The sequence below is a fragment of the Lagenorhynchus albirostris genome, chromosome 9, assembly GCF_949774975.1.
Source record: "Lagenorhynchus albirostris chromosome 9, mLagAlb1.1, whole genome shotgun sequence".
Lineage (NCBI taxonomy): Eukaryota > Metazoa > Chordata > Mammalia > Artiodactyla > Delphinidae > Lagenorhynchus > Lagenorhynchus albirostris.
Window position 1 is genome coordinate 5,521,436 of NC_083103.1, and position 22,805 is coordinate 5,544,240.

Consider the following 22,805-nt stretch of genomic DNA (forward strand, 5'->3'; position numbering starts at 1 on the left):
CCCTAAATGAATGCCTCTAATTAACCTGGCAAGAGCTATAATGTGAGGAGATGGGGAGCTCAGGAGAAGAGAGTCAGGGGAAGAGTTGGGGAAGGTCTTGAACTTGACATTGTATGCACGTGAGCATGAGTGAGTTTGGGGGTGAGGACTGGCATGTGCCAAGGCCCAGGGGTGCAAGTTTCCTCCTGCTGGGGCTTCACCTCTTGGTCTCCATCCTGGGGTTTGAAGATCCAGGAGGATGAGCTTGAGGGCTTCCCAATCTGTACACCTCACCAGGGGTGTGCAGATTAACCAGGAGAAACTCCTGCCTATAGTGGACAGCCACCTCTTTGATGTCCCGGGGCCCAGACAGTGCCAGGCTCTGGCTAGGCTGCTGGGACTTCACCTCATTTACTCATCCACTTATCCAACAATATTTGTTGAGCTCCTACTACATGCCAGGCACTGGTGCTTGGCCTTGGGGATCCAACATAGAGAGAGACAGTGAATCTATGGGCAAACCATACATAATAATAAACACTGACACTTACTGGGTTCTCCTCACATGCAGGGCACTGTTCCTAGAACCCAGATGATCTCATTTAATGCTCAAAACATCCTTATGAGGCAAGTGACAAGTTATTGTAAGAGCCAGCAGCCTCCTCAGGTGAAGTCGGGGAAACCTCTGCGGATTGGCACTTTTGCCAGAGCTAGGCTAGGAGAGAAGCAGCTTTGCTAGGGGCAGGGAAAAGAGCTTTCCAAGCATGTGGAACAGCAAGTGCACAGGCCCTGAGGGAGGAAAGAGCCTGGTTATCCAGGAGGTTCCTACATCTCCAGGAGACAGGCTCTTTGCTCCCTCCCGCACAGTCCAAGGACCTTTGATGGCCCACAACTCTGGGCCAGGCTTCCAGACCGCTGGCTCCGCCTGACCCACTTTCCTGGAGCAGCGGCTCTCCTCGGAACCCTCCGTAAGGTCACGAGCCCCACGGCTGCCCCGGGCCCCAGTCTCCTTTTCCGCCTTGGAGCTTCCGCGCGGCGTGGCCCCGCCCCTGAGTCCGGGCCCGCCCCAGCCCCGCCCCAGCCCAGCCCCAGCCCCGCCCCAGCCCCGCCCCAGCCCCGCCCCAGCCCCCGGCCCCCTCCCGGGGCCGTTCGCAGCGCGCATGCGCCTCGACGTCCGAGGCTCAGCCTGGCGCTAGGTCTTTCTGCGTTCCCACCGTGGGTGTCTGTGCCTTGACCCTCTCAGCCCGCCAGTGAGTGACCCAGTCGGGGTCTCGTAGCCCCCACCGGCCCCACTGTGGCGACTGGTACTTGCCGTGTCAGGGGGAGGGAGGATGTGTTCGGAAAAGACCTGGGGTCAAATGCTAGTGCCACTTCCTGCTGCCTCTCTGGGTGCCTTAGGCAAGTTACTGAACCTATCTGAGCACTGCCTTTCTCATCTGTACCCGGGGCGCCTCCCTCCTCGCCTCACTGGATTGTTTTGAGGATAAACGGAGATGATGTGTGTGCAGTGTTGAGCCGAGGGACATGGCTTGTCGAGTGGCCACTGTCCTGAGTACCTTGGGCCTCACTTGTGCCTCTCTCTCAGCGTCCTCCATGGTCTCTTTTCTCCCATTTCTCTTCTCCCCTCCTCCTTTCTCTACCTCTTTCTCTGCCTTTCCTTTTCTGGGTCTTTCAGGGTGTTTCTCTCTGGGTCTGTGTCTCTTTCTGCTTCTCTCCCTCTGTCTTGCCATCCTAGCACTGTCATGGCACAGTCTGGGGGCATAGCAGCTGGACTTCCTGCCCCCCTTGTAGCTCTCTGGAGTGGGGCGGGTGGGGAGGCAGAAGCGCCAGGCTGAGGGCAAAAACAGGTCCTCCCTGACGTTGGGTGTCTGCTCTCACTGTTTCCTGCCCGTACATGGGTGTCAGCGCTGAGGTTTCCTTTCCGGCCTGGCACCTGGAAAGGTGGTGGTAGGGTGAGTCTCCCCAGCCCGCAAGTGCCAGGCCTGCTCTGCTGCTGGCCACCCAAATGGCACTTAGCACAGAGGTGGCCTGCGAGGGTGGGGGGAGCTGGTATTGGCCCTCTTCCCAGGTCTAGCTACATCATTTGCGGGCTCCACTGCAAATAAAATGCACGTCCTCTTGCTCAAAAATTTCAAGATGATGACAACAGTGCATTAAACTAAGTGTGGGGCCCATCTGAGGGCAGGGCCCCGTGTGACTGCGTGGGTCACTCACCCATGAAATTGGTCCTGCTTCCCTCTCCTATAAATCCACTTTTCATTATGCTCAGTAAATTTCCTTATCCCTCGACTCCCAGGGCAGATGAAGGGGGTAAGCAGAGCTAGCTAAGTCTAGCCCCACCCTTAAGAAGTTCAAAGTGCCATGGGAGGGCTTCCCTGATAGCGCAGTGGTTAAGAATCCGCCTGCCAATGCAGGGGACACGGGTTCAAGCCCTGGTCCAGGAAGACCCCACATGCCACGGAGCAACTAAGCCCGTGTGCCACAACTACTGAGCCTGTGCTCTATAGAGCCTGTGAACCACAACTACTGAACCCACGTGCCACAGTTACTGAAGCCTGTGCGCCTATAGCCCGTGCTCCGCAACAAGAGAAGCCATCGCAATGAGAAGCACGTGCACCTCAACAAAGAGTAGCCCCTACTCACCGCAGCTGGAGAGGGCCCGTGCGCAGCAACGAAGACCCAACATGGACAAAAATAAATAAATTATTTAAAAAAAAAAAAAAGTGCCATGGGAGGGGGTGTGGACAAACACCCAGCCTGGTTGCTCAGCAGGCACGAGGGAGCTGGGGTAAAGGCTCAAGCTCCAGAGTCCCAGGCCCAGAATTCACGTATGTCCCAGCCCTGCCACTGACGCTTCACTTTACCTCTCTGAGCCTTGGCTTTATAGAATGAAGGCACCTGCCCACCACCCCCTCCCCTGACTGGGGTATGGGCATGAAATGCCATTGCTTGTACACAGACGCTAGGGAGCAGGGCGGATAGGACCAACTCTGCAGTCAGTCTCCAGGTTTTACTAGCAAAGACACTTTAGGCAAATGTCTATAACTCAGTTTCTCATCTGTAAAATGAAGATAATAATAGACTTGCTATGTATTTACAGTAGCCAAGACATGGAAGCAACCTAAATGTCCATCGACAGATGAATGGGTAAAGAAGATGTGGTACATACATACGCAATGGAATACTACTCAGCCATAAGAAAGAAGGAAATAATGCCACTTGCAGCAACATGGATGGACCTAGAGATTATCATACTAAGTGAATTAAGTCAGAAAGCGAAAGACAAATACTATATGATATCACTTATATGTGGAATCTAAAATATAACACAAGGGACTTCCCTGGTGGTCCAGTGGTTGACTCGGTGCTTTCATTGCCATGGCCCCAGGCTCAATCCCTGGTCAGTGAACTAAGACCCCACAAGCCACGCAGCACAGCCTTAATTAATTAATTAATCAAATATGACATGAACTTATTTATGAAACAGAAACAGACTCACATAGAAAACAAACTTATGGTTGCCAAAGGGGAAAGGAGGTGGGGGAGGGATAAATTAAGAGCTTGGTTAGCAGATAGAAACTACTATATATAAAACAAACACGTCCTACTGTATAGTATGGGGAACTATATTCAATATCTTGTAATAAACCATAATGGAAAACAATATGAAAAAGAATATGTATATATACATGTATAACTGAATCACTTTGCTGTACACCAGAAACTAACACAACATTGTAAATCAACCATCCTTAAAAAAAAAAAGTAGAGTTGCTGCGAGGATTCGGAGTTACTTCATGTAGGTGCTTAGAACAGTGGTCAACACATAGTAAGGCTCAGAAGATGCCAGCTGTTTTTACTATGTTGTTGCCTGTGAAAGGTACAGTATGTCCAGGTTAATCCCTTCTGGTTGGTGGGGAAACAGGAAGGGCTTCTGGAGGAAGAGGTGTTTGAAGGAAGGATAGATTTTCATAGTTGTGAGGGTGACACACCCTGAACACAGCAAGCCTGGTGACTACAGAGGTGTCCAGTTTGAGGCCTCTTAGAAGCACCTACCACCAACCTGGTGCTTCTCATTTTACGGATGCCAGTGGCAGGATGAGTTTTACACATGACTCTGGAGTGTTACACATGAAGACTGAAGATTTTTGTGTGTGCTTTAGGAAGATTCATAGCTGAATACAGGTTAGATTGGAAACAGGCCAAAAAAAAAAAAAACTGGTAGCATTAACACAAGAAAGGAGGGGAAAGATGTATGAGGTAGTGAATTTGGAGAACATGACAACAAACTGGCTGTACTGGGGAGGCACAGGCCTCTGGGTATCCAAGCTACTGGGAACACTCAACCCTGTTGCTTGGGCATCTATTATGTGCCAAGCTCTGCGCCAGCTGCTGGGGGTGACATGGTGAGCAACACAGTCTGATCCCTGTCCTGGTGGAGCTTCCCAGCTAGCTGGGGAGACTGATTTTAAAGGAGTCCTAAAAACCAGTAGGGTGCTACGGCAGCATATGATCCAGTCTTGAGCAGGGTGGGAGATGGCTTCCCAGAGGAAGTAACATGTAAACTACGGAAGGTGTACCAACAAAGGGAACAGCAAAGGCCCAGAGATGGTGGCACTGAAGTTAGCTGTGAGGGTGGAGGGGAGTAGGAGGGGCAGATGGTGAGTGAGGAAGCTTGGACTTCATCCTGAGACAGACATACTAATGGGTTTTAAATAGAGAAGTAGTCAAATCTAAGAGAAATGTTCTGGCTGCCAACATGGAGGACAGGGGGCTGGCCTAGAGGCTGGGAAGCCTCAGGGCTCCTGCTGGGGTCAAGGTTCTGGACAATGCTGGCTTCACCTAGGGTGGTAGGCGTGAGGTCATTGAGAGGTGGACGATGGGCTCTTGTGATATTTAGGTGGCAAAATTGACACTCTGCCTTCCCCTGCAACATGGAACATGGCCACATCCACATCCAACCTCAGGAAGTGGACTGGGAACCAGCTCACCGTCCAGGACCCTGTGCTTTTCCAGAATGTGCAGCAGAATTGGAGATGGTCCTTAACAGCTTGGTGAGTAGGATGGGCAGGGATCCCCAGATGCCCTGAGGGTAGTGATGAGAGCCTCCTCAAGACCTCCCGGATGGGATTTCAGCTCTCCTGAGATGGTGCAGTCAGGGCTGAGGGCAGCACGTCAGACATTCGTCTAAAGGCTGGAAGCCTGTACTCAATAAGCAGCTGGACAGTGGGACAAATGCCGAATGGAGCCTGCCTGACACACACCTTGTGCAGTGACCTCGAACAGCATTGTCCTTGAGGCCTGTTCTACAGCTGTAGTGGTTGGAGGTTGGCCTCGGCTAATGGCTGTCGAGGATGGCAAGATTAGAAATCCCCAGGCCTGCTCTCAGGAGAGCATCACAGGGGTCCTTTCCAGCTCTCCTTGAGGACTCTGTAGGGCCACTCCAAGCACTGCTTTGTGAGGAAGGGGTGGGGGTCCAGTAACCTCATACTTAAATTTTCACATCTATTAAAAAGTTCCCCTTCATGAAGTAAAATGTTTTGGTGTTTCCATAAGCAAGTGCTGCTTTTTGACATTCAAAAAAGGGAGGCAAGACAAGTAGTAGAGGCACATAGCAGTTCTGCTGCTAACTCAGGGATGAAGCAGGAACTGCGGGCCTGGGGCGGGGGGCGGGCGGGGGGAGTTGGAGGCGAGAGCCTGCAGGACCTTCTGACTCTTCCTCTTTCACATGGACGCACACACACACACCAAGGCAGAAAAGGTTTTGTTGTTGTTGTTGTTGTTGTTTTTAAAACCTTTTTATTAAAAAAAAAAAACCAAATCAAAATATTTCCCATTGGAGGCTATTTCTTTTTTTGTCTTTTAAAAATTTTATTACACAAATATCTCCCATTCCCACATGTCAGAGGAAAGATGTCCTTGCTCTTTCTAAAACCAATAGTGGAGAACGTTTAGAAAACAAAAGTCCAACTAGCTTCCCTCCTTCCCTGGCCCAAAATAACCCCAATGTGTCAACTGAGATAGCATGACTTGTCCCCTTAATGCTTACATTTAATTTAATTTTTTAGCACAACATTGGAGATTGACTCTAAATCAGCAACAAAAAATATATATTTACAATATTTCTCCGAAAACAAAAACACAACCAAACCCTTTAAACATAGTGACTTTAGGAGTTTTATTTATGGAGCAGTTATTTTTTAATCACCAAGTGATTTTATATTATATATATATATAAATTTTCTTCCTTTCCTTGTGGTCTTTCGCCCCGGTGCTCGGAAAGATGGAGGCAGGGTGTCTGGTCCCGCGGTCTGAGGAAGGCAAGCTCTCCTGGCAAGGCCGTGTCTAAGAGCAGATTGCAGGAAATTTGGCGGAACTCCCAGGTTCCTCTGTCCCCAAAGACAGACTTTCTTTCCTCCACATGGACCAACCCTCACCTCTAAAAACCATTTTCCCCCTCACAGTCCCAGAGAAAAGGAAAACCCAGCAAGGGCACAGGTCCATTGGCTGCCACTCCTGAGCTCCCTTTTCTGCTGACCAATTTACGTGCGCGGTAAAAATGCTTGTTTTTCCAAACCAAAAACAAAAATAGAAACCAAAACCCAAAACAAACCATCAGCTTGGAAATTTCTGTAGATGAAACGTCCCAAAGTCAGAGGCACTCTCCCGGCACAATCCCTGCTCTGAAGGGGTCTCTCCACCTCCCCTTTTATAAAAAGACAAGAAAACAAAACAAAGTAATCTTTTCAGTATTTTCCACAGGAGCAACCAAAAAAAGGCAGGAAGCTTCCAATTATAGGTCATTAACAATAATATTAATAAGGTTTTTGCTCAATACCCAGGGTTCTTTACAGAGAAGTTCCCCTAACTGAGGCACTCTGGAATAAGTCACTGGCATTTCCTCAAAGTTTCAGCCCCAGTTGGCTGGGGCCTGGAGACCAATGGAAGGGGCAGAGGGTCACGGGAGCAGACTGCTGCTTCTAAGGTGCAGCCAAGAGAATCAGCAGATTGGAAGAAACAGACACAATGCCACCCCCTCCCAAGACCCAGTTTTCTCTTAGGAGGCCAGTCAATGCCAGGGTCAAAGCTGGGCTAGGTGGCAAAGAGGGAGCCCCTCTGCCTCTATTGCTTTGGAAGTGGCAAGGGTGCATGTGGCGTCTCTCCTTGGGGTGGCTCACACTTCAGACCCCTGGTGCCTGGGCTCCTTCCCCTCCCCCAAAGGGCTTCAGGAGGAGGAGAGCCTGAGACTGGGCTGCAGGAAAGGGGCCAGGAAGGGATGGGCTGGAGGACGAGAAGGTGGGGCAAGGTTGTGCTATCTCGCTATCCTTACAGATGGGGAGCAGAGTGCAAATCCGCGTCTATCATTTATAAGCTCTTGCCACAGGCTGCTGCTACTGAGCATCTCCTCACACACTTAAATATTGACCCAAAAGAAATTCCGACCTTTCTTTCCATTTTTTTTTTTTTTTTTAAAGTGCAAAAAGCTCTCTGCTGCCCTAGAGAGAGGATCTTTGGACAGGCCGTTCAATGCAAAGTAAGAGGGGGCAGCTGATGGGGCTCGACACAGGGCGGTGGAGTGGGAGATACCACGCTCCCCTCCTTCCCTCCACACACACGCTTACTACACTCAGCCACACACACACAGGCACATGCACACCCCCTTCCATGGCTGCAGGCAGAGGGCAGGTGACTGGCTTCTAAGCAGGACCTCCCACCCCTCCAAAGGTGCCAGATCAGTGAGCCACTAGGGCTAGACACAGGCCTGGGCTCTGGTGGCTACGGGACACCTGAGGCCCGGAGCCTGCTGGGAGGCAGGTGAGGACTTGGCCTAGTTCTCTGATCCCCCCCAGCTGGGGGAGATAGGCTGCTCCCTCTGAGGACACGCATCCTGGGAAAGCCCTATTCAGGTGGGAATAAGGTAAGTGTGGAAAAGGGCAGGGCAGGCTGAAGAAGGAGGGAATGGGGAGATGGTGCCTGTCCCAGAATCTGCCTGGAAAGCAATAAAATGGGGGTGTCCCTGGGGTAGACAGTTCCAGCTCCTCTGAAGAGCCTCAACCCCAATAAGTGCAACAAGGACTTCACAGAAACTAGCAGGCAAGTCTGGGCTGGGGGAACCTCATTATGTGAACTACCACGAGCATCGGACGGGATCAAGCTAAAGGAGAGGAGAGGAGGGAGAGCACAGACACAACAAGAGGTTTCAGACACCTCAACAGCACCAGTGTGATCTGCATGGGGCTGGCATTCCTGGGGCTGCTGGCCCCTCCTGCATAAGCCGGGAGAGTGTGATGGAGGAGAGACACGCACTGGACACCATAAGGAGAACCTGGCCACGGAGATAGGGCCACTTTCTTCCCTGGGAGTTTGCTCAGAACCAGGCACTGCTGGGGACCATGGATGGGGAGGAGGACCCCAGGGCCCAGTGCAGATGACGGTTGCACAGACACCCCAAACTGAGAGCCCAGCCTCCTGGCAGGCGAGTGAGCGAGTGGGTGAGCAAGCAAGCAGGCACTGTGACAGCACACAGCCTGTGCTTTCCCCTCAGATCAATTTGCTACCCCCTTCTCCTTAGGAGGGAGAGAAGCAGGCAGGTAAGCCTGGTGTCCACCACCCTCTCTGCCCCGGCTGTAAGGGAAGGGCTCAAGGGACAGGAGAGCAGAGAGGGAGTGTGACGCTGGCCTCAGAGCCCGTGCAGGGTCGGGGAGAGAGGCTCTCCTGGCTGGGGAGTCAGGGGAAGATCGGTTTCCTGTTCAGTCTGGGCTGGGTGTGTCTTAGCTGATCTTCTGTATCAGCTTCTCGTCAGACAGGCAGTAGAGACTGTTGATGGACAAGTCTGAGATGAAGTGCTCGCAGGCTTTTCGAGTGATCTGCTTGCATCCTCGAAGGTCGATCAAGGTGACATTGGCGATGCGCCGTAGGTAGATCAGGGTCTGGTCTGTCAATTTATTGCAACCTGTGGGGAAAGTGACCACAAGGACAATGCTATGTACACACAGCCACAGGAGCCTCAATTTCCCAGCTTGCCTTCAAAATGCTAAACAAAAGCCCCCTTTTTCCCATAACTACCTGGCTCAGAGACCAGAAGCGCCATCAGCACAGCGGCCTCTGAAGGCCCCCTGCCACTGCACTCCCTGCACTGCAAGGCTCACCAAACTGCAGCTGGGTGGTGGCTGTGCTCTTAGGCACCTGACAACTGCTCGAGGCCTTAGTTCCCATCAGTTACAAAAGGGACAGAGTTCCATGTCCTTGTCCAGATGTCAGGAAACAAATTAACATGGTTTAGTCAACAGACCATGTTCTTTCTGTTCCACCGGTCAAGCTCCAAGGAGGGCTGGGCTTCTGGGAGGCAGGGGGCAGTTTGTCACAAAACATCACAGCGCCATACCTGCCATGTTGAGCTCTGTGAGGGAGTAACGAGTGGAAGACCCAACAGCGGTGAGTAGATTGGAGGACTGATCTGTCAGGTGGCTGCAGTGACTGAGGTCGAGTCGAGACAGGAGGGGCATGTGGCGGATGATGAGGCGAAGCGTGGCATCTGTGATGTCAAGGCCCGCCAGCCGGAAGTCAGTCATGTTCCGGAGCTTGCTGCGATTGTCCTGACCTGCACAGGCAAGAGAAGGGCCTAGATCAAAATTCCCAACTCTAGTCCAGCTCCAAAGCTGCAGGCAGCTTCAGCTACTTGCTGGCCAGGCCCCCCTGCAGGGGTTAATAAGCAGAACTGCCCACACGCTTCCCTTCAGGGAGTGAGCAGTGCGTGGGGGCCGTTTCTAGGAAACCAGACACGTTTTCTTTCTTCCCAGCTGCTGGACTGTGCCTCACTTACACAGCAAAGGGGTATGTGTGGAATGCTCCTCTCCTTCCCACACTCCCGCACTTTTCTAGACTATCATGGAAACAGCTTTCAATGTTCCACCTCAACCATGAAGCCTTCCTGAGCTTCCTCGGGCTTATTCTCTAAGCCCCAAGCTCCACTAACCCACAAAATGGACTTACTCCTTTCTTTGTTGGTAGTTATCTATAAACAGGTAACCTGTACTTGTACGCAGTCCATCACTCTGTTTTCAATTTGCATTTTTCTACTCTTCAACAGCATCAGAACCTTAGCTTCTGGGAATGAAGTTCAGCTGAAAGACAAAGCTACCCCAAGAGGAGCACAGAGAAATCAGGCCCAGAGCACACCTGGTTTATCAGCCGGTGGAGTCAGCAAGTCCCGAATTTGAGGGTCCTTGATTCCTACTGCCCACCGAAGATCAAGGGTCCTGAGAAGGGGGCAGCTGGAGGTGCTGAGGGCAGAGACTGCAGACCAGGAGCAGCCTGCCAGGAGGAGGTCTTTCAGTCCTGCAATGGAAGGAAACAGACACGCAATAATACACTCTACCAGCCCATCCAAAGCCTCAACTACCAGCTGATCAGATCAAGGTAAACAGATGCCCAGTCTAATGGAGAGAGGGACCATGTCCTAATCTTACTCTAGTAATCCAGCTCAAAGACTCCTATGCTTTCCTAAATTACATCTAACTCTGGTGGTAAAATGGACTGCTTAGTTCCTACCAGAGTCATGTAAGTGTGAGTGACTTCCTCTTTATCCAAGACCTCAAAATGCTTAGGGGAACAAGGCCTTACAAGGGGCTGATCAAGGCAACATCTTACTCAAATTTCCTCTTCAGTGGCTATGCTGAGCAGACCTGCAGGGCTGGCAGCAGCACCTGATCCCGTTCTCTTCATTGTCTACTGCAGTGATTGGCCTGCCAGTCCAGAGTGGCACCGTGGGGACTGGCAGTTAAGATGGCCCAGGCTAAGTGTCTTGCTAAGCAGAGAGGCAACAATGGCACAGACTGCTGCCCTAAATTGCCCTAAAGCAATTCTAAGAAGTGCTGCCAACAACGCAGCTTTCCCTGCCTGCCCTTGGAAGGACAGCGCAGGGCTGCTCACCTGGCAGCCTATTGACGAGCCACGTCAGTTGTTTTTTGGAGATGTTGGTCCAACTGAGGTCGAGGCTAACTGGCTGCCTCTTGATGATGCCACTGAGAGCCTGGGGTACAATAGCCTTACACCTACTCAAGTCAATTTTTGTCCAAAGTCTCTTGTCGCAGCACCTGTGACAGAAGGAAAGAGAACTAGCTGTCAATACCTGATGTCCCTTGTCAGAGGAACTTCATCACAGGCTGCTGGAGGCTTCTGGGAAAAGCAGAGCACCTGGAGGATTCACCTTCTCTAGATTCTTCTACATGCATACAAGGATCATGCCCTGTCATTTTTTTGCCTCAGAGAATAGGGATTACTTGACCAGTTCACCCTGATTTACTCTGGATGGGCTGAGAACACAGCACAATTGTTAGGGACACACAGTGAAACAATATACTATAACCCCTCATTTGCATTAAAATGGTACGGCTCCCATCAAAGTATATATAAGGGAACATCAAAAAGTTTTTTGACTTCTTAACTGCTGGAAGCTACTAGGCTTCCCTCTACTCTCTCCCTCATCACAGTGTCTCCCAGCTGCCTGAGACGCAGGGCGCTACGTGGCACATCCACAGTTCATTTTGCCTTGAGCTCCACAAAGAGCCATTACTGTATCAGGTCGAAAGAGGCTCTTTATTAAAATCAGGCCTGGAGAGTCCTCTACCACCCTTGGGTTTCAGTGCTATCTTTACATTTTCTAGCCAGTCCAGACCAGAACTGAAAAGGAGAGGCTTGCCCTTCCACTGCAATCTACAAGTCCATAGGCCACAAATAGCACTGCAACATGCAGGCTTCTGTTTAATATTTTATAGTTCCTGCTCCCCAGCCTGGCTCAGAGTCTGGCTGGCAGGGGAAGAGGAGACGGCACATAATGCGAGTCTTATGTGGCTTGGCCTGGAAACTGAGGGATAGAGCCAGGCAGGCCCACTAGCCCTACGAAGAGAAATATTAGGAGAATTTGGGTAGATCACATATTAATTCAGATTTGGGAAATAAACTCAAGTTTGCAAAGAATGGAGTCTTTATTTAAAGACTGAAAAAACTTCACCAATGGCACATGAAACTTTTATGGCAGAAACAGGCTGCTTACAATAGAGCAGGGGATCTCAAACTTTAATGTGTATCAGAATCCCCTGGTGGAGAATTTATTAAAAACAGATTGCCTGGCCCCGCCCCCAAGGTTCTGATTCAGTAGGTCTGAGATGGGCCCTGAAAACCTGAACTTCTAACAAGGTCCCAGGTGATGTCACTGGTCCAGGCATCACACTTTGAAAACTACTGTAATGGGATTTGACCCAGATATAAAGGATATGTCCTAGGGTCCAGAAGCTTAAAGGAAAACAATGCCCAGTGGAAATCTTTATCACCTCTAGGTATCCCCCCCCTCCCTTGTCTTAACGTTTAACTTGAGAAGAAATGGCAGGTCTCACTAAGAAGGACAACTAAGTCTCAGGAAGCTTCAACACTGAACTGCTTGCTGGAGAAAGGAATTCCGATCCAGGTTTAGAGGATGAGAATTAAAACTATGGCAAATTGTGAGCCTGTGAGCACCTTCAAAGTGTTTTAAAAGCATGTATACCTCTCTCATTAGATGGAGACATAACTGAGGCAGGGGCTTAACAGCAGTCATCTGTGTCACCAGCACCAGGAGAGTGACTGGCGTATCACAGGCTCTCAACAAATGTATAACAAGTTCAGTTGACTGGGGGGTAGGGGGATTATGACTCTGAAGTTTTAGCACAAACTACAAATCCATCCCCCAGGCCCAAATGTACAAATCCATCCTTAAGTCCAGTAAAGAGAGATGGGAAAGTAGCAGGGAGAGGATGCAAAGGGCCAAATTTCCCCAATGACACCTGCAGGCACAACTGGCCACATATTTAACAGGACCCACCGTCTGGGGAACAGACTGGGTTGATTTAATCCTTTAGGACCCGACAAGCCTCCAGATGCCAAGACACATGCTGTTCTCATATGGAAACCTGCCACCTACTCCCGTACCCCTATTCCTGATCCCTGTATCCCTGCTCACCATTTATACCACGTCTTGCACACTCGCATACATTCACAAAGTTCTCTGCGGCTGAGGTAGCGGAAGACAGACATCCAGACCTCCCGCTGCATCCAGCTTTCGTCTCCATCCTGAGCCCAACTGCCCCGGCCATTCAGCCTGGCTGCACCCCCCTCCTCTGCACTGTCATCTTCCTCCTCCTCCTCCTCCTCTTCCTCCTCCTCTCCCCCCAGCCCCTCCTCATCCCCACGCTGGGGGGTTCGGGCTGGGCAGTGCTGCACTAGCACACGGGGGGAATGGCGAAGGTTGGCAGAGGAGGCCGTGATGGCCTGCAGCTTGGGCACAATGGATGTCCCGTGGAGCTCTTTGGTGGGCCTCTGTAGCGTGACAGTGAGGTACGATCCCCGGATCTTGGCTTTCTCAACTTCAGACAGCTCCTTTTTGCCGCTGGGATTGTTCTCCTTTTCCCGTACCATGGTGCGCTCTGTGGCCTGCAGCCGCAGCAACTGCCGCCGTTTGAAGCGCTCATCGCGGCTGGCACTGTGGTGGTCGCTGGGGCCGGCCCCAGGGGATGAACGAGTCACCACGCCCCGGGGGGAGGCCGGGTCGTGGATGAGCTGCAGCATGGAGGTGGGCGAGTGAGGTGGGGGCGTGAGGGGCTCGTCGCAGCTCCGCAGGGGCCGCAGGACTTTGGCTTGCACGGCTTCTTCGTCACTCTCTTCCATTTTCCGCTTCTGCAAAACAGGCCCCCAAACGCCACATCAGTGCCTCATTTCTTCAAAACCCTCTACACTTACAGGGTCAACCTCACTGTTGCTCTCAGAGGACTAGCGAGAAGGCAGGCCACTGCTTTTCTACGGGGAAAGGGATCTCTACCTGCTGCAGGGTGGTCATCTCCTCCGTCTGCAATCTAGACTCTGCCAGGATCAGCAACTGAGCTCACGTCTGTGCTGGAGAAAGCTGATTACAGAGCAAAACCCTCGAAATAGGTCACTTGGGAAATCTACCTGTGACAGAAAGGTCTGTGTCCAAGTACAGAGGAGTGGGATCCAAATTTGGGCTGCATGATTCCATAGCCTGCCCTATTCAGCTCTTGTCCCAATTTTTTGGTTATAATTCCCTGGGTAAAGAAATGCTTTAAAGAGGCCACAACTCTACCCCTATGCCATCTGACCATTTTAAACACCCAAGAGATGCTTCTGTTGGAAGAAAAGCAGCCTACATATATATTTGAACTAGGATGTTGATTGTGATAGCAGTAAACACTACTGACTTTTAGCTCTACCAGGGTCTAAGCTCGACCCTACCAGGCTGCTGCTTCCACTCAGTGCCTCACGCTGTCCCGGGAGACCAACCACAGGTGAGAGATTATGCTGAGAACGAGAAACTGCACTGCTCCCAGAGGAATCTCCTCAGGATGAAAATGAGGAATTCAAGTTTGGTGAAGCCAACATCTCACAAAAAAAGCACAACCTCACCCTCTGCCACTTGTGCTTACCGGTCACTTGTCCCTTCCTGAAGCCCACCTTGGCTATGCTGCAATGAAGCCTAACCAATGTGCTCCACTAGGTATCACAGCAGTAGTTCAGATTTCCTTTAAGGAGACATTTTGTGTCCCTATGCAACAATTCTGCTCCCTTTTCTCCTTATATTCTTAGATCACTATGGTTGGAAGAGAATGACCAACTTTTGGGTGCTGGCTTTTACAATGCATTAGAAGGTAATATTAAAGTATCTGCCAATCCATCTGCTATAGCAAGCGCCCACCACCACCACGCCCACCACCACCACCACCACCACCACCAGTGAAGACACATGTAAAAGCTATTACTAAAAGAACTTGCTGCTAGTATAAGAACTTGGAATAAGGAGAACTTTAGCACTAGTCAACTCCAGAAATCTTTGCCCTCAAAGATATTTAGACTGAAAATTCAATGACCTCAGTGCCTAAGTGGGAAGAAAGAGAAAGAAAACAAGGAAATGTGTCCCTACTCCTGCGCAGGGTACCTGGAATCATCCACCAGGGCATGGATGACTGACACGAAGCCAACGGCCTCCTCTGTATGTGCCCTTAACAGGTCTTGCCTTCCTGGCTGGAGTAACCAGAGTCTTTTTGGTCCTTTGACATTACTGGTGACCACTGGACCAGCAACAGTAGTAGCCTGGGGCCAAGGTCATGGCACTGATCCCCTCCAGAGGAGGGACGGCCTCTGTAGGACACAATTGGGCACGAGGGCAGGGTTTTCTGCCACAAAGGTGAAGATGACAAAAATGTAAACCTGCCTAACTGGAAACTCCAGTATACCACCGTATTTACCAGCTGACTCGGGTCACTGCCTCCCCTCAAGTTTCATTCCTCATGAGCAGCCCAAGCTCACCTCATTTCCCTCCTCAAACAGCCCAGCTGTGGCTTCTCTTTTTCAAGGGCCCCAAAGTGTAAAAGAACCTCAGGAATTTGCAGACCCCCAAGACCCCCAACAATATTCAATAGTAAAAAAACCCACAAAATTTAAAACTCAAAAGAAATATAATTAACCAAAGGAAAAAAAAAAGATAGCAAACAAAACACAATAAAAAATAATCTTGCAAATAAAGATGCAAAGGCAAACGTTATCCTGAGCTTGATGCTTCCTTCCTTCTCACAGTGCAAGATTGGAGAAAGTTCCCTTACCTGGGTTTTCTCTGAGCTGTCCTCCTGGTAGCACTTTGGACACTCCCAGCAATTTGGCAATTCCTCGTTAAGCAAACCCTCTCCATCCATCTGTAGGCAGATAACGATGTTAAAAATCTGTCTCATTTAAAAAACAGACAAAACCCAACCTGTCTCTTAAGTTTCCTTTATCAAACAATAACACAGCCACATGGTTGGGAAGAGTTACCCACTCTTAAACACACTGGTCCACAGGGGAGAAAGATAGAGAACCATCTGGCCTCACTCCCAGACAGTGGGAAACTGGCCATCCTCACTCTTGGTTACCTGATCAAGTTTAGACTCCAAGAGAAGATTCCCAAGAGTCTGGGTCAATCTGGGGTCTCTTCCCCTGACACATACATTCTCCTGAGGGTCTCATGCCACTTTGTAAAACGAACTGGACACACAGAAACAGTGCCAGTGTGATCTTGACAGTGGGGCATAATGGTTAAGACTTAGTTATGGTTTGGGGTCTCTGTGACTCAACTGTTAAGTGAGGATAAATAACAATACCCATTTTACAGGGTAGTGGTAAGGATTAAATGAATTATGTACTATGTAAAATGTTTAGAAAAATGCCTGGCATGTAGTAAACACTTTGTATTAACCATTGTCATCATCATGAAGATAATACCTTATTTTATCAACTCTAAGATGCATATTTTCACGTTTGAATCTTCTGAAACTGGGCTGTTTCTCACAATTAACAGTGTCTTATAATCACTGTCAGCCAGGTGGTAGTCATGACATAGTTGCCACCTTCAGGAAGACCAAGAAAGTACCAGCACCAATGCATTTTAGATTTAAAGAAAACTTAAAGAAGAAACAGGTCAGACCCAACTTCACAGGGCTGTCTTAAAGATTAGACAAGGGAGTATATGTAAAAGAGTGCTTCTTCACTCCGGCTGCACATTAGAATCACTCGGGGAGCTTTTGAACACGCCTGGGCCCAGAGTCCATGACAGAAGAGTTGACTCAACCTCTGAGGTTGAGGTCTGAACCTTCTTTTTTTTGAACCTTCTAACTACTTTTTTTTGGCTGTGCTGTGCGGCTTGCGGGATCTTAGTTAGTTCCCTGACCAGGGATTGAACCCAGACCCTCGGCAATGAAAGTACGGAGTCTTGACCACTGGACCACCAGGGAATTCCTGTTACTACTTTTTTTTTTTTAAAGCTCTCCGGGTGTGCACCGAGCCTGATACAGACTGAACACACATTAAATATTAGCTGACAGTATTACTCTCACCATCTTTCAGGAACTAATATCCAGAGATAAAATGAAGTATGTAACAGAGGCACTTAAAGGCATGAGGCATTCCAAAACAGACTAGGCTATGCCACGATGGCCTGGGGACTCCAAACATACCCACCAGAGGCCAGACTGTAAGCTCCATGAGGGTAGGAACCAGGACTATTTTGTGTACCGGTTTATCCTCAGGGTCTAGCACAGTGCCTGACATTGAATACAGACACTGAATCAAGAGCAGATGTTAGACCACTACATGACCCACAGTAGGGATGCTGCCAGCCTCTCATGACAGATGTTCCACTTTCCTCTGCTCCACTCAGTATCTTTAGACATTCTATAAGCGGAGACCTCATGGGCCCCTTAGGCCTCTCCTCACCTGGAGGCAGCCAGGATGAACAATCTCGTTGCAGACACAGCATTCCATGAGTTTCTTCTCAAAGTCCTGTGTCTCCTCATTTTGATCCACCTCTCCACAGAGGGAACACGTGACTGAGTGAGGCAGTCTGGGCTACACGAGGACAAAGACAGAAACCAAGAAAAGAGCAGGCTTAGATCCTTATCATTTCAGCTTCCCTTTAACCAAAGATGGACGATTTGGTTCCTGTAATTCTCTAGTAAACACTTAGAGAGCACAGAGACTGGGTGGTGAGAAGAGAGGTTTTGGCAGGAAAAATGGCTAAGGAAGAAAATGGGGAGAGTCAACTAGCTGAGGACAAGAGACCAAAAGAGATCAGTTTATTTTCAGTTGGCCTGTCCTTGGCCTCTCAGGTCCTTCCTTTCTAATCCACTTAAAGAGGGGACAGACAGCAGTGATTTGCCCTTCAAGTGCTGGTCCCTCAGTTGAAAATTGGCTAAGGCTGAAAGATTAAATTCGATTATTTTAAATATTAGATACCTTCTTTCTAAACCTAGAGAAAAAAGGGACAAAATGAAGAAAGCCATAAAGAGAGCAAAACCTTGTCTTCCCAACTCTGAAGTCTACACTGTGTGTATTTCGGTGCCCTGGTACCACCCCCCCTCCCCCATATTCTTTACCCAGCAGATCACTCACTGCCAAGCACTGCCGGAGAACACAGGACTGCTTCATGCGACCAGGGCCCCCAAACTTCTTCATGTCCCTGCAGTAGTGGCAGACACCACACTCTCCTTGCACACAGGCTTTGCATTTTCGACATCGCACTCGTCTCCGCCTGGCTCCTGACACTATGGGGGAGGCAGCAGCTGGCCTCACAGGTGTTAACCGTGGAGCTGGTTTCATAGTGTGAGGCTTTGTGATGGGGATGGTAGGAACCCGCACCTTTGGCCGGGTCGGGAATTTAAGCTAGAAAGAAAAAGCAGTGAGGTCAAACATATCAGGTAGTTTTAAGGACTGGAGGGGGTAGATCACTACACGGCTTGGCAAACTATGGCCAGAGGGCAAACCGCCCACTGCCTGTTTTTGTAAATAAAATTTTATTGGAACAAAACCATGTTCCCTTGTTTATGTTTTGTCCACGGGTGCTTTCAAGCACAGTGGCAGAACTGAGAAGCTGCAACAGACTGTATGGCCTGCAAAACCTAAAAAAATTATCTTTATTTATTATATTTATTACCTACACATTATCTTTATGGAAAAAGTTTGCTAATCCCTTCAGACTACTTCAGCCCCATCCCTCTCACTCTGCTGAGCTACCCTTCCCTGAAGCTTTCTATGTACCAAAGTCATTCCAGGGGCACTCTAGTATTTCCTTATCCTGAATATTACTACTCAGAATACATTCCTGAAGAAGACAGTAAACTACTTGAGGGTGAGACAAGTCTTGTTCTTTATTATTCCAAATCCAAGCCTACAACCTGGTACACAGGAGACACTCCAATAATAGGTAAGGGCGGAATAAATCTCTAAGGTATATGTTTATAATTTTAGCACTTGTATTTTACCCTGCTGGTTATCTTTTCAAGAACAAGGACTATGTCTTCCACTTCTTTAATTTCCCACTGTGCCTTAAGTACTTTTCTGACACAGAACACTCAACAGCCAGGGCCAGAAATGCTGTTCTGAGGCAGTCCCATGTGGCCATGCATGAGCCAAGTGGGATGACACTACTTAGGAAGGAGGAAGTGGTTCTTCAAAGACATCTTTTAGATACACACCTTTATATTCTGCCTAAACGTTCCTGGAATGTGATGGCTCTGCAAGTTTTAGCTAGGGAACCAAAGAAGGGCCTAATTTATTTGCCAGACTCACGACCAGGATCAGAATGCTATCACTGACCTTGACAAAGGACAATATGGGAAAAAACTATACAGGACCTGACTGAAGAGGCATGAAAATTCATAACTGACAATTTACTAACTAATGGGTAACTGCTTTCCTCTCTTTTCAATTCAATACTGAAAAGTCCAAATTAAGGGGAAACTTGAGAGTGTGGTCTCACTCCAATATAAACATCTAGCCTTTTAAATGTATATGCAATTATTTTAACTAGTTTTACATCAGATGTATGAAAATAATTGAGTCACTGGGCCAGAAGGATAGGAACTGATCCATTCTTGGCATCTGAAACTGGAGGCAGGTCTCCTAGTTTGACAGTTCCGTTAAGAGAGTCACCTCCAAAGATAGCCAATTATCCTGACTTAAGAGGCAAAACAGAACTGAGTAATGATTTTCTGTCAGTTCACACTAATGCAACCAAAGCTGTCTGCCTCTAGTTGTTCTTTTTCTTCCAGGAACAGTAATGGTTAGCCAGCAAAATGTTTCAGCAGCCTGAAGAATAATTTCTTACCTTATCCCTTTTCGGCCACTGTACAATAGGGACTCCAGTGAGGGCTAACTTGGGATCACTGTTGGCAAGCTCCTCCAGCAAAATCTAAGGGTAAGACAGGAGAGAAGAGGGGAAAAAAGGACATAGTAAACAGAGAGCCAACCACTCCTAACAGCATCCAGACTTAGCCTCAGTCCCCCTAAGCACCAAGGTGAAGGGCAGGCTGGCAAGTGTCTATATTTTCCCTTCATATAGAGAGAGACTCACTGCAAAACAAATCGAAGATGGAAAAGAACTCAAACGAGTGCAGTACTATCAAGACTTCAAATTTATCTTTGCTTCCAACCCCATACTTGTGTACTTACTGTAACCACTTATGCTACCACTGTGACAAGTGTTGTCACACAGTTCTATATATGACAGTAAAACTTTACCTCATCCCATTACTCTTCTACACCAGTTAACGAGTATTATCATGTATTTAAATATTGCCTTCATTTCGCAGATGTTATCGGCGAAGTGGCAAAAAAAAAAGGACTGGCTAATACTGAATTAATAATATGAACAGCAGGGTCTTAATGTCTTGATTCAACCCCGGGCTGTGTTCTTCTAAGGCTGATTACAGAAATCTCAGTCTCAAATCTCTCTCTCTCTCTCTCTCTCTTACACACACACACAGACACACACACACGCACACACACACGCACACACACACACACACACACACACAGAGTTATTTGCCTTTATTCCCATAAAGGGGAGCAGGAACTACCTTAGGGGCAATAGTTCCCATGACTTTAGCCAATCTAGTTTGAATGACTTCAGGTACAATTCTACAGTAAGAAACTGCCACTCAAGTGAGTCACACTAGTTGAGTGTTATTTTGAAACAAATCTTTTACGTTTTAGACAGAAATTTCTGAGTCCCAAACCTTCTAGCAGAACGAAATCCCTCCTCATCTGACCTCATGAGCCCTAAAGCAATGGCAACTGCAAAAAAACACAAATCCAGAAGACAAGTTACACAATTTCTTTCTGGTTGCTTTAGGTGTATACAGGATATTAACTGTTTCAGGGAAAAGTAAACTTTGATCCTGGACAGGCCAGCATGCCTGGGCCATTTTTAATAATAATTCTCCTAACCCTGTGGGGTCTGTGCCTAGCGACCAGGACTTTTTGAAGCATGAGGCATTTCTCTACCAAGTTTTTTCATCCTTAACCTAAGGATCATGCTCCAAATCCAGAGTTGGGACTCAGAAAGACCCTTTAACTCATACCCATGAAGCTCCTCCACGATGATCCCCTTTGCCAAAGCTCCAGATGCCTCTCACACTCCCCCAAACTGATTTCATTTGCAGACGTTTTATTTACTTCGAGTTGCTATGGCACCCTATTCTGGAGCCTCCTCTTAGCACCACACTGCGTGGGGGTGAAGAGGCGGGGTGCAGTGCCACGTGGGACTAGGCTCTGGTACGGGCTCCTAATCTCCCCAGGGTGAAAAATTCAGGTCCATTCAAAATGTGTGCTAGGGAGTGCACGGCTCCCCTCCCCCACTTCGCACTGCCGAGGAGTAGGACTCTGCCCATTTCCTCTGCCTGCGAGCACTGAGCTGTCCACAAACAGGGACTTTCCACTTTCAGCAAAACAGACTACACAGAAAGATCCTCAATTGTTTAAGAGTAGAAAAGGAACCTAACTATTCACCAAAAGCAGTCCACCTGCAAGACTTCTGTGGGGGACAGGGAAGGGTAGGTGGAGAAACTGTGTCTGTGTTGGGGTGCGGGGCGGGTGGAGGGGGGCAGCTGTTCACACATACACGACTCAGTTACTAGGGTCTGTGTGGGTGTGGAGGGAAATGCAGATTTCCTTCCAAGCCTTATTTCACCGGGGCCATACGACCAAGCACGACCAAGCACGTCCTGCCTTCATCAAAAAAGGCAGACTCCAGCTGAGGCCCTTCAAGAAACCATATAAAGAAGCCACCACCCTTCACCAGAGGGGGTTTGGGACAGGGAGCGGGGGTGGAGTGCGGAAAGGCTGACGCCTATCTAGGCTCCTGGCATTCGAGAGAATGTTCAAGCACAAGCCCACACCCGACACAGCCCAGGAAGGGGAAGAGAACCGCGGGCGCCTGAGTAGAGAAGGGGAAAAGATTCCCAAAAGCCAAACGACCCAATTTGAAAGCACATCCCACCAGAAGGGGAACAAGTGCAGTGACGGCACAACCAACACCTAAGCATTGTCCCGGACTCGCTCGGCAGGCAGTTCTTCTGCCTCTTCACCAAGACAAAGTCCCTACAGTTACATACACCCCGAACCAGAAAGGGTTTGCCGCCCGCCTGCCTGACCTTGCGTTTCTCGTCGCTCTGGAGCTGCCGAGGCTCTTGGTTGAAGTTTCCCCAGCGTCTTTGTTTTGCTTTCTGTATTGGAAGTTGTGCTGAAGGACTTAGGTTTTCTGCCTCTAGGAAAAATCCCAATTTACTTGAAAATTCTGAAATCTCCCAGAGCAGCTAAGGCAGGACAGTCGGGCTAACCCCTTCAGGTTACCCAGAGGGAGCGGCGTGCAGTGCTCTAAGCTCCTTCTCGAGCCCTTCAGCTCAGCCGCGGCTTCCTGTGACTGCGAACAATGCTGCTGCGTCACCCACATGCAGCTCCCAGAAATGCTTTGCAACGGAAGATGGCAGGAGGGGAGCCGAGCTCTAGTGAGCAAGCCAGCAGAGGGCCCAGCGTCCTGCGGCAGAGTCAGGAGGGGGTGTGCTGGGCAGGCGCTCTCTGCCCGGCGATTGGAGGAGAGCCCGCCGGGGAGGTGAGCCGGCCACGCCCCGCCTTCTCCCTCCCACCGTCACCGCAAGAGGAGAACCCAGGGCCGGCCCCCAGGGCTCTCGCTGGCTGACTTCGGAAGGCGCCAGCAAAGGCAAGGCTTTAACCCATTCCAAGTCTGGTCCCGCGTTTGTCCTTGCCTCGGTCCACACCCTTCCCCCCAGGGTCACCTCTTATGGTCACAGCCGGTGCTCTCACTGGCTGCACACACCGATCTCTCCCCACTCTCAGGCAGACAGCGAGTCGCCCAAAGTTCAGCCTCTGCAGCTGAGCCAGGCCCCAGAGCTGAGCTCCTCTGGAGTTACCTTCACTCCCTGAACAACCGGCCTGCTTCACCTGCCCCTCCC

At 49.4% G+C, this 22,805-nt stretch overlaps 1 protein-coding gene across 9 annotated transcripts in view; it reads right to left on the reverse strand.

Annotated features, from left to right (window-relative positions):
* Positions 1 to 6,140: 6,140 nt before the first annotated feature.
* KDM2A (lysine demethylase 2A) overlaps positions 6,141 to 22,805 on the reverse strand; it is a 106,561-nt gene continuing 89,896 nt past the window's right edge. For 8 of the 9 annotated variants that reach the window (XM_060158456.1, XM_060158451.1, XM_060158450.1 and 5 more), the window contains 9 exons: positions 19,661 to 19,744; positions 17,947 to 18,216; positions 17,272 to 17,403; positions 15,627 to 15,716; positions 12,977 to 13,689; positions 10,912 to 11,075; positions 10,159 to 10,317; positions 9,365 to 9,580; positions 6,141 to 8,932 (listed from right to left, as the gene is read on the reverse strand). In XM_060158456.1, the coding sequence (XP_060014439.1) occupies positions 8,751 to 8,932; positions 9,365 to 9,580; positions 10,159 to 10,317; positions 10,912 to 11,075; positions 12,977 to 13,689; positions 15,627 to 15,716; positions 17,272 to 17,403; positions 17,947 to 18,216; positions 19,661 to 19,744 (2,010 nt within the window). In that variant the 3' untranslated portion in view covers positions 6,141 to 8,750. The remainder of the gene's footprint in view (positions 8,933 to 9,364; positions 9,581 to 10,158; positions 10,318 to 10,911; positions 11,076 to 12,976; positions 13,690 to 15,626; positions 15,717 to 17,271; positions 17,404 to 17,946; positions 18,217 to 19,660; positions 19,745 to 22,805) is intronic. The other variant, XR_009542298.1, reaches the window with a different exon arrangement.